General features: G+C 40.2%; 1 protein-coding gene across 1 annotated transcript; it reads right to left on the bottom strand.

Moving 5' to 3' along the window:
• Positions 1-720: 720 nt before the first annotated feature.
• LOC142784599 (uncharacterized) lies at positions 721-11,756 on the bottom strand. The gene is made up of 5 exons (XM_075883020.1): positions 11,594-11,756; positions 8,174-8,325; positions 3,727-3,794; positions 2,232-2,315; positions 721-937 (listed from the first exon to the last, which is right to left on the bottom strand). The coding sequence occupies exons 1-5, from the start codon at positions 11,708-11,710 to the stop codon at positions 801-803; spliced, it is 558 nt and encodes a 185-aa protein (XP_075739135.1). The 5' UTR covers positions 11,711-11,756; the 3' UTR covers positions 721-800.
• Between the last annotated feature and the right edge of the window lie 310 nt (positions 11,757-12,066).

The following is a 12,066-nucleotide window of genomic DNA, read 5'->3' as shown; positions in this document are numbered from 1 at the left end:
TAAGATTTTGTCTTTGAAAGACTTTGTTTGCGAAGCTTCCCACGTAAGATGAATGCAACTGGTCCACTTAGGCCAATGACTTTTTTTCTTTCAATGAACACATTAAATACATGTAAAAGTTACTAGTGAACAGTAAAACAAAATAAAATGTTACGACAAATTAAACAAGGTGACTGTAACACCCACAAAGAAACACCAATCCTCGCAAGTTTATTTCCAATCAATCATCAAAAATAGAAATGAACACCCACATCAATGCCATAAAGCACCAATGGGAAACGCATATATTAGAAAACTCTACATTGAAATGTGTACGCTACGACACATATGTTGGGCACACATCTTATGTGAGTGTGTGTGTGCGTGTGTGTTTGTGTGTGTGTGTGTGTGTGTGAGAGAGAGAGAGAGAGCATCTGTTTGTGTGTATGTGTATGAATTTTTGTTTTGTATGAAGCCTGCTCCACAAAGATTTCTCTCTCATATATTCTGTTTTATATTGAGTTAAATCGGATGTTATGTTGTATTGTTCACATTTTCGACGACTGATTGCAGAAAAGCTGCCTTTGACCTATTCTGTAAAGAAGCATCGCTGACAGTATCAATAAACAAAAGCAAATTTCAAAACAAAAAAGACGGGTTATTTTCAAAGAGAGCAACAAATATTCGGGACCGATCTTTTCCCCTTTCGCAAGAACAGACGTCTACTTCGATCAGAAATATGTGCAACTTTTATTCGTCAAGAGTATTTTTGAGCAATTTCAACATTGTGCATAAGTGCCGTTCTTACGAATATTGTTTTTTCAAATGTCGTCTACTTGATTTTGGCAGAGCTCTTTTGAGTACTCTTCCTCAGTGACGTCGCATATATCCTCGAGATGGTCTAAGCAGCCCTGGGGGACGTCATCTGCTACTTCCTTAGAAACCCAGAGCTGACATTCTGTTAAAAAAATGCAGCACAAAGAAGTTAAAACAGTAAATGAATTGGTCAGCCACAAAAACTCATTAAACCAAGTTGATAATAATTCTTTATTTATTTGATATACAACTTTTAAGCCGAAGGATGCCAAAGAGAGGATTATTAAAAAAGAAAACTTCTGTCACCAACAATTTTATATTCTTTGATATTCTTTTAATAATAAATGTATATAACGGGAGTTCGGTACCAATGCGTGACGCCGGCTACTTCTGTTTTTTGGCATAGAAGTCAACATCGCATATTTGGCAGCAAGCACAAGGCTACACATAGGTACATAGCAAAACACTTAGTTCTTGCATGTACTTTGTTCAGCAATAAATGCCGTCATGTCATGTCTGCTTACTAAAGATATGGTTTTGGCTTTTGTTTATTTACGGCTTATTGTCACACGATAACAAGAGCATTTAGTTATTGTCTAATCTGGGCAATGTACCACTGACTCATCAGTAACGAAGTTTGAACGTCGCCTACACCCAGATTCGTATAGCACATTAGGTCGCAAACCTGTGTTTTTACTCGTTTGCCAAAAAAAATACACTAATGCGCATTATTTCAGGACATTGCCTGATTTTATTTGTTATTCTTTCAGTAAGCTTCGACCACCACTTTATCGTCAGTGTGTGCCAATAAATATTTTATAATTCATTGCCAAAGTAATTGGGCTTCAGTGACGAAGAAACCAGAATCGAGATCAGCCAACCAGAGCTCGATGGGCATTGTTCATCGATGACCTCTTTTGTGCCACGTTGAAGCAGCAGCTGTTAGCCTATCGCTGCATCCCTTCCAACAGTTATCTTTCACGCGCATGAGCCTATATAAAGTGTAATTGAATCTCCTACCCTGGCCTAAATTGGCGGTAGCACTCATGATAGCGCGGAGTGTTCTGGTGAATCACTGTCGCTAATTTGTTTAGCACTTATGCGAGCATGGTCCACAGCATGCACCAAGCCATGACACTGAGGTCACATGGGTACCCCTCAGCATTTTCAATGAGGACGTCTCTCTGAAGTAGCAATTTTTCCTATCCATGCAATTGCACCAACATTGAGACGCATCCTGAAAAGCACTTTGCATATTCTCGTAATTAGAACATCTTTCTAGATATTGTTCAGCTCAATACCTCTCCCTATCATGGGGTAATAGACGAGAGCATCAGATGAACTGTCACGCATTTAGTATAAAACACCCATGCTAAGGAAAAAAATCTGTTAGAAAACATTGCATGGGTGTCAAAGTGCGATGCAATATCTCTTACGATCTCCGTCGTAGGGAATCTCCACAATGACGCAGTCTTTATAGTCCGTGTACACAAAGTGGGCAATCTTGATATTTTCGGTGTCTGCAAAGCACGCATTGAAACATGAGTAATCTTGTTACGTTAAACGAGTAGAGTGTCATATTGTAGAGATTCATTTTAAATGCGAAAACTTAGCAAACTTTGGTGACTCTGATCATATCTATCTATCTATCTATCTATCTATCTATCTATCTATCTATCTATCTATCTATCTATCTATAAATCTGTCTATCTGTCTAGCCGCTTACGTTTTGGTGCTCTCGTAGTCGCCTCCTTAACATGGCGTGAACCAAAATTAGCATGGGAGAGAGACATTGTTTGACGAATGTGACGTGCTGGTCAAGAGACGAATAATGTCACAATCCATCGCGTACGTCGTCATACACTTCCTGCCAGGCAGTGGCACATACCCACGGGTGTGTATGTGACACTGGTATGCGGGTATCTGCCACAGGTGATTGACACTTAGTATCTACCCAGGAATGACGACAACACACACGGGCAATTATAACGCACGAGCGTTAAGCAATACCCGACATCGGTAGGGTCGCCCCGACGAATGCACGGAATAAATGTCAGGGTCCCAGCTGTAGTCAAACTCAAACGTTTTGCGTGGCATTGAAGCATTTTACCACAGAGCTACGCCAAGCATCGGAACTGCTTTTCAAATAGACAATAATCTTTGTGAAACGTCAATAGTAGTTGCAGTGCTGACTACCTAACTTAATAAACATTACATATGTACCCTTTTGATAGAGCCGTCACGTCAGTTGTGGTTAGTTGCCATGCGCTGAAGTGTATTTATGGGGCCCCATCCAGGGCCAGCGTCCTCACGAGCATCAGCGCTTCATATCAGCTTCTCGTGTTGCTAATACGCGTGTTACAGTTGGCATCGTTGTGCAAGTTTAAACAACTGGTTATATGAACATCTGCAACTCTTCAACTAATGTCTGTGCTTGCAACATTTGTACATATATTTGGCGTCATTTCATGACGTGTCGCTCAATAAAAAAATTACAACACGGTGACCTTCTTACGCATGCTTCGCATAATGTTGATCCCCAGGTACGAGGAACCCGCCGAATTTTTTTACGCATGCTTCAACTTTCGCATACACAAAATCTGATTTGGAAGACTTTCTAAGGCATCTGTTCCGGCCATTTTTAAACGCTGCTGTGCTACCCCGCCTGAATGTCATGTTTAATTTCGAAATGTTTAACAACACTGAATAAGCTCAAACATCAGCCAGACGTGTTGCCATATAGCAGTGCTTTTTTATTGCATCACGAAATCCAGAGCCAAGCACTGCTTGATTTGATGTATAGTAGTGCTATTACTGACGTATCTCTGTCAACAATAACTCACAATGTCACAAAATTTCCATATCTGCAAGCGTTTATTAGAAGGGTAGTGCTTAATACAATATTAGCGACAGGAACGTGTCTCAACTCACCATCGTCTAGGGTGAATACAGCTCTGTCCGGTGCATCTCCAGCGGATAAATGCAGAGCAACATTTTTTCTGGAACAAAAGTGAAGTTGCTCATATTGTCGCTTGTATTTCTCGTTGTGTATGTGTTTTGATGTGATAGTCATTTGCTTGACATAAAAAGGCAGGCGTCGGGGTCTATTAATTCAAGCTGCCGCTATACGGTGAGTAAAGCAAACACATCGGTACTTTTGTACGAAGTTTTTTTCCTTTCGACGCTCTCTAGAACTACAAATAATTTTGTCCTTTCCTTTTCATTCACTATTCTGTTTTATTAGCCAGTCGTAGATATAATTACTGGTACGTATATTTGACTTCCGACTGAGGATCACTGTCGACTACTATATCTGTTTACCTGAGTTTTAAATACTACTCCAAAACGCCAATGCAGTATAATACAGCGTTAAGGGAGCACCTGTTGATTCTATTGCAGTGTAAAACTTTTGCGTTTATTTTTCAGCACTCGAACCGCCCTCGAGGTAGCACTCAACTTAACAATCACAGAGTAGTAGCCGATTACTGGGCGAGAAAAGAGCACGCAACCCGTCTCTTGGCACGAAATGTCACAGTGGGAATGTCACAACTCGCATCAGCAGCGATTTGACAGTATTAAAATTTTAAATTCAACATTATCATAAGGGAGCAAGACAGAAACAAATTACGACAAAATATACGCATGCGATAGAGAATAAACCAGAGCACGAAGCTGGCCTAAGCTTGCTAAGACCGAAGTCCAAGGCCGCACTCTGTTTTTTAATAAACACATAAGGAGTTTCAAAAAAGTTAAGAGAAGTCCAGGCGAGCTACGAGTAATGTGAAGTTGATAGCTGATAGGTGGTCAGGTGGTATTCTACAGTGCTGAAAGAGGGAAACAGAACCCGCTACTTAGAGATAGCCCATTAGCCTAGGATGCGATGAAGAAAAATGTGATTCGAATGTCAACTCCGGATCATCTTCAATTGTATATTTATCTAAAACACGTCTTTAGGGAGTTGTTTGAAAAATAACAACAGAAAAATATCGGGGGTACAGCCTACATACTGCCTGTAATGCATTCCCTCACCGAAGCAGGATTGGCCACTCTTCAATACTTGATTTCAATATGAACGCACATATTAACCCTCGTCCCTCAGTTCACAGTGGCTGTGAAGCAACTGTCCAAGGCGGTCGTCAGATCTGCGGCGCAGTGGGTGATGCTACGAATCTATGGCTCCGAACAGGCCACAAATAGAATTTGAACTTGGCCTACGTTTAATGCTAGAACTCCATCTAGTGAGAATGGTCTGGCTGTGCTATTTGAGGAATTAGAGGGTGTTAAATGGGATACATTAGGGCTCGGCAAAGCTAAAGTATACGCGAAGCATATACTGCTGTGAAGAACGGACACATCCTATGTTACCGTTGATTAGTTGAAAAAAGAAAACTAGGCGTGGGGTTTCCTATACACAAGAATATTGTAGGCAACATAGAGGACTACAATAGCATCAGTGTGGGGTTGCAAGTATCAATTAAGTTAACAAAAGGTAGAAATGAAGGTGGTACCAGCCTACGCACCTACATGGAGCCATGATGATCATTTGGTTTAACGCTCCTAAGAAGACGTAGAGTACACGGTTGATAAAGTAAAGACACAGTATACTATTCTGATGGGAGAAGCTGATGCCTAAGTAGGCAAGAAACCAGCCGGGGACTGTGCAGGGGGGATTATTGGCTTGGCTCTAGAAATGCCGGATAGGAGCTATTAGCAGAGCTCGCAGAACGTAATCATTTACGGATCTCGAATACATTCAACAGAACACAGGCTAGCCCTAAGCGGACGTGGGGGAGTCCTGATGGCGATACTAAAAATGCAATACACTTCATTCTTTGTGCACACCCAGGCATTGTAGAGGATGTAGAAATAGTCGGCGAGATCCGATGCAGTGACCATAGAATGCTAAAAGCCAGAATTCACATAGATTTAGAAAAACAAATGCATATACTGATACGCAAGAAGTCAATTATTGAGCTAGTAATGAGAGTGAAGGTACCAGGAATTAAAAGTATGGCTTAAAAGTATGGCTGTATACGTTGTTAGCATAGACACAATGAACGGTTGTCTTCGTAGTATCGTGAAAGATTGGGCAATAGAATTCGGAAAGCAGTCACTAGACAGGACACTGGCAAACTGTCTCGGAAGAAAAAAATGCGTTAAGAGGCGACACACCATGCAAGCCTGAATTTCAACCGTCAATATAGAGCTAGTAGAGCTTTCGACGTTTATCAATAGGCGTAAGGTAGCCAACCTCACGAGGTACAACTAGGACATAATTGAGCAGGCCCAAGAGCGGCAGAAGCCTAAAAGCTGTAAATGCAAATTTGTGCATAGGCAAAAATGGGATGTATGCGTAAAGGAACAAGGAAGGCAATGTCCTAACCAATATAGATAGGATAGTCCAGGTGGTGGAGGAGTTCTACAGAGAGCGGTACAGAAGCCGAAATAAGCAGGATGATATCGTATGAAGCAGTATTAGCACACACAAATTTCACACCCTACCCGTCACGAAGAGGGAAGTAATGAAAGCTCTAGGAGGAATGTAAAGAGGCAAACCCGCTGGTGAGGTTAGGGTAAATATGGACCTGCCTAAAAGGATGAAAATATTGTGTTTGTAAATAAGCCACTTTATATAGAAAGTGTTCCTTGACGAGAAATGTACAAGAAGCATGGAAGAACGCCAATATCATCTTAATTATAAGAAAGAAAACGTTGAGTGCTGAAAATTACAAGCCGATCAGCCTACTGTCCGTTCTCTACAAACTATTTACAAAAATATAGCGAGATGACAGTTTAATCAACCAAATGACTAAGCAGGATTTCACACAGTCTACTGTACAGTAGACCATAATCACACTATTAATCAGGCATTAGTGGTATGCATGGAATACAACCAACTCATATATATAACCTTTAGAGATTACTAAAACGCATTTGACTCAGTCGAGACCAGGGTGTCTCTTACATCGTGGTCGAGACATCAGCAATAATGCGGGCACTGCGAAATCAGGGCGTCGACGAACCCTATGTAAACATAATAAAAGAAATGTACAGCAGAACCACCGCCACCGTAGTTCTCCATAAACGAAGCGACAGAATCCCAATAAAGAATGGCGTGAGGCAGCAAGACACAATCTCTCAAATGCTATCCACCGAGTATTTACAGGTTGTTTTCAGGGCCCTAGATGGCGAATGGCTCAGAATAAGAGTTAGTGGGGAGTCTCTCAGTAATCTGTCATTCACTGATGAAATTGCCTTGATGAGTAGAAACTCAGGGCACGAATTACAGTTCATGATTACAGAGTAATTGACTGTATTCCCAGCGAAGGCAAACGCTCATGGGAGAGACAGAAAGTTATATGGCCTGATGAAATTGGCCTGATGAATATGGCCTGATGTTTGCAGGTATAACGTGGTCGCAGTAATTACACGATCACCTTAGTTGTGGACCATGGAAGTGACCTTTGCCCTGCAGTGGGCGTAATCAGGCTGACGATGATCGTGGTGACTACTTTTCAAGCTCATTGGTGGAAAGAACGACTGCAGCAAAATCAGTGACAAATCCATATATTGGAGCTTGTATTCCCAACGTTCATAAATAGTGCAAGAGGATTCACGAAGGCAGAAAACTTGTAAGCCAAGCATCTGTAAGCTCACTGGTTTCACATTAGGCTTCCTTCGTCTAGTAGTGCATAGAACGTAGAAGGTCACAGAGAAAAATAAAAATACACGGCTTTTTGTTATATCAGCTGCTGTTCCGATTATAGATACTTCACCCTTAGTGTGGTATGTGCAACCATACCTTTATTGCTGCCTATCGGTTTGGGGAAGCACTATGCATGTTAATTTGCAATCACTCTTTCTTTTACAGAATAAAGCCGAAAAATCCATCAAGACAGTACAAACGAACACAACCAGATTACAACACTCTTGAGTAACAACATCAAAAGTATAGAAGAAATTTAAAAAAATTATAAACAGAAAAAAATAATCAAGCCCCAAATATTTCAACGGCTTCTTTCATAGTTTTCTTTTGTAATTTATTAGGTGCATACTGCCTGCTACTTGCGTTCAATGTTATTAGTGTTGTTATTGATACGTTTGATGATATATATATTCACATGAAACATTTTATTTTATATTTTTACATGTGTGTGAAGTTGTACGTGAAATACTACTTCTTATATGCAAGTTTTGCAGTTGCTACCGGTTTTTGTCGTCATTGCTTGTGTACAAACTTGTTATTTCTAGTGGGAGAACATCATCAGGCGTAAATGTCTTTAGTCTTGTCTTTCCGAAGTGTAATTTTTTTCACACAAATAAAACTATTTCAATATATCTGATAAGCACTTTTATTTTAAAATGGTGAACCATTTACCTAGTACGGCCATTTCCACCCTTGAACATCCAAACGTACGTGGCTTTTTTTGCTTGCATATCCAACTCAGTTCGCTTGTTGGTCAGGCATTGAAATTCAGGGTCTTGGCCTGAACTATACACAAGTACAACGTAAGGAAACTTGTCGAATAGCTGCAAAACAAACAATGAAAAATCAAGGTGAATGCGATTCATCTCCGTTCAACAAATAACAACGAAAAAGTCCTTTGACAATTATGCCTCTTGGAGTAGAACAGGTGCCTATTTTGTATAACTACATGTTTAACGCTACTCTAGATATAATAGTTTTATGGTGAGGGGGAAAACCAGAATGAAAATATTATTAAAACTACCAAAGCTGCACCTGCACTGTCACTCACGCCTTCAGTAATTTTGATTTCAACTATGTATGCCTATTCATTGGCCATCCTGTTAAAAAAATGTAAGAACGCCTTGTTTTCTCTGGCTGTTCATGAAGTATCCGTGATTATTTTTAAATTTTAGACTTTTGTTACTGTTTTTATTTATTTTTCAAACGCCAAAGTCAGTCAAAATACACTTGAAAGTGTGACACCCTAACTTGTATAGGCGCATATATTTACGTTAGGTACAGTAAATTAAATAAAAAAAACTTGGCTCGGCACCTTTGTAGCTGCAATGAAATGGGCGTATTTTACCGCTATGCGAAGCGCATGCTGATAAAAAGAACAAAAGTAATCACAGAAATTCTGTACATACGCTGATTTCCAATAGAATAACTAATTTCGAACAAGCTTTGGTCTAACCAAAAATGCACCACACACAAGTGTAGGGGCTAGCTGTAACATTATTAGCGCGCGATCCTCAATTATATATAAATTTCCTGATGTTTTGTATACTTATGGGAGAAGAATGAAGTGAATAAAAAGTGGTACGGCATTTTAACAGTTGAGAAGTGTTTACTCGTTTAATATATGAGAAGTGTTTCTTTTTAATTATTTGAGAAGTGTTTAGTAAAAAGCGACGTAGAGGTGATCGTCCATGGTGGGCGTCAACCTATAGAATGAGGTAGGCGTCTAAGTGGTGTGAATGAATAAACCGTTCATTTATTCAACTGTTTTTTTTTCTTCGTTGTGTGTTAATTTAGTACCAGTTAATACTCCTGGCTTGCAAGCTCATTTGTTTTCTTTATCTGCGTGTTTATAGTTGTTTTAAGTATTGCATTTCTTGTGCCGCATAGTAGTAAAATAAATCTATCGTTTCGTTGTGCCACACACGTCTATGATCTCTTCACTGCTCTGCTTGCATACGGAACGAACTAACCAGCTGTCATTCTTGCCTTCGTATTCGTGCCGGTGACGCTAGCGTGGCAGCTTGTAACGGACCTCAGTAAAATTTCTATATCCAGTCATCTATTTAGCTAACACTGCCTATGCTTTCAAGAGACAATTATCAAAATTACTGGCTTTTTGGCATCATTTGTGTCCATGGCACCATCTCCGGTTGCCAGTTATATCAGGGGAGAGAATGTTCTTTGTCTAAAGACAGAGAATTGTGCTACCGTATCCACTGGCTCCTATAAGTGCTCCTCTGTTTAGTGAAAAAAGCGCACGTGGACAGAAAACGAAAATTTCTAAAATATGATGGTGTTGTGTACATGTCACCCCTGTACTTCTCTATGCATAAAATAAAGATAAAACAAAGCAATGCTGAAATGTTTCACCGTGGTAGCATTAAAGAAGTCACTTCGCAGACGTTCCGGCGTTGGCGTAGTTGGTTGTGAGGGAGATGCAACCGTTGGTAGTGAGCACAATTTTGAAACAAATAAATGAACTATTTTTTTAACATCTTTTAGTGCGGTAATCAAACAGAGGCATGCATGACATTCAGAAGTTTCACCAAAGAATCATGCAGTTGCTTGGAATCGCTCTGGAAAATTTTCCATGGGAATGCCTCATTATGCAAGGAGTCTCGTTAACGCATGCAATGTTGCTAGGCAGAAACGTAGACTTGCGTCAGTTGTCAACACACATGAATTGTACATTAAGAGAGGAAATTGAAGGCCCTTCATTACAAACCACTACGACATATTTATTGGGCATCATCAGCAATTGCATCAACATAGTGCGCTGCTAAATTGGTTAGCATGTTATCATGAGGTCTTGTAGTGCGTCATTGGGTGATTTTGAAAAGAAAAAAAAAGTCAATGGTGTACGTGGCACTTCCCAGCTTTAGTTCCGGTAGATTTTCAAAGATAGCTATAAAGAGTCAACGTTATTCGCACAGACGTTCTTTTTCTTGAGCCGTGGTTGAGGCTTCAAATGGGAACTGAGGCCAGGCTACGAAATTAGAATAACATGCCAAGGGGGCCCGACTGGGCCATCAAGTTCTAGTTGTCAAGGAAAGTTCAGGCGTCCCTCCACTTCTGCTTTGTCTGAAGAGCCTAAAAAAATCCACTTCTTGAGCTATCTGTAATAGCACACTGCTATAGACGCGCTTCAGAGCAAACCTACGATAGGAGTTTTCTAACAGGGGTCCAAAAAGAGTGGGAGCCCAAAGCGACTCTTGTGCGCTACCACGGAATCAAGTCAGAGATAAAAGAGTTCGTGAATTAGGACTCGCGCGCATCGTTTGTGTGTTGTGCTTGCTGCCCCATGGCTGTCTGGAAGGTCAACTATGGTGTGTAACAAAAATTAAAAACTTTCAGAAGAAATTGTTTCATATTCGAGTGCCAAACAATAACATTACTAATAATTAGTTTCAGGCTCGTCAGCACGCAAATTGTGTTACAGTCTCTGTGTTCATCATAACGAGCAACATGCTTGGCACTAACACTTGCTCAAAAGAAGCTCTAGGTTTTATATTGAAGGCAAAAGGTTTAGTGGTGTGCCAAACAAAGACTACAGATATAAGACTATGACATAGCCACACAAATGAAGTTTTACAAAGCAGCCGAAATTACAGTTTTGCTACAAAGTCCTATAGGAGATGTCTTTTCAGCAACTTTGGCTCTTTCTCATTAAGCTGACACCATCAATTTTCTCAAATAAAAATATGGTGTACACTCAACCAACTGAGAAACCGTGAAAAGTTCTATATTGGTTTTTTAAACGATGTAAAGATCTCAGGTAAAGAACGAAAATATACTAGCGGGTATAGAATGAGGTCCTATAGAAACCGTAAGTAATTTGTGTACCTTGGGTGACTCGCTTTTAACAACTTTACAGCAATTACCCCGGCACTATATCTTGACGATACGCTGAAATAGTCTAGGACGGCTATGCCATATAAACACAGTTACGCTGTCAGTATAAATATCTACACCCATACACTAGAAAAAAGTTTTGTAGAGGCTGGCGAGCATATCTCTACATCCACCGAGACGAACATGATGCTGCTGTAAGAAAGAAAAAAAGTTTACATTTTCTGAAATGTAACTCACCTCGAACGTATCGGTAACGTTCCGTTCAAGCTTGTGCGGTGCCTTCGACGAGGCAGGCGTAACGACGAATGCAACACAAGCAATAGCTACCGCAAGCGAAAAGTGCAGAGAGTGCATAGTGAGTCGATGTCGGCACTTTTTCGCAAGATGAATTGCCGGTCAAAGGGCGTGATCTTATATATACATATTCTTAAAATTTACCAGTTTCATGAAATGTAATGAGTACTGAAATTTGCAGATACGGGCATCACTTTTCCATTTGATGGCAGACATGTTTCTTCTCTTACAAATGCAGCGAGAATCCTATCTCTAACTTTGGTAACATCATTTCAACATACTTTCGTATTAAGTTTTCTTTAATTAGTACATTTTTATTGGAAGCTACACACGTCGCACGTTGACCTGCGTTCTCTTTATTGCAGCTGTAGTACCTAACTGTTCATGAGGTCTAAACTCGTCAGGCTCAAAAAAGA

The sequence above is a fragment of the Rhipicephalus microplus genome, unplaced genomic scaffold (genome assembly GCF_043290135.1).
Source record: "Rhipicephalus microplus isolate Deutch F79 unplaced genomic scaffold, USDA_Rmic scaffold_15, whole genome shotgun sequence".
Lineage (NCBI taxonomy): Eukaryota > Metazoa > Arthropoda > Arachnida > Ixodida > Ixodidae > Rhipicephalus > Rhipicephalus microplus.
Note: the sequence above shows the minus strand (reverse complement) of the source record. Positions and strands in the feature narration are given on the sequence as shown.

Bases quoted from the DNA above. Each gene is read 5' to 3' on its own strand.
- LOC142784599 (XM_075883020.1), bottom strand. From the start codon at position 11,710: ATGCACTCTCTGCACTTTTCGCTTGCGGTAGCTATTGCTTGTGTTGCA. The intron at 3,795-8,173 runs GTAAATGGTTCA...CTTTTGTTCCAG, and splicing joins GGTGGAAATGGCCGTACTAG to AAAAAATGTTGCTCTGCATT. The intron at 2,316-3,726 runs GTGAGTTGAGAC...CGTGCTTTGCAG, and splicing joins TGTATTCACCCTAGACGATG to ACACCGAAAATATCAAGATT.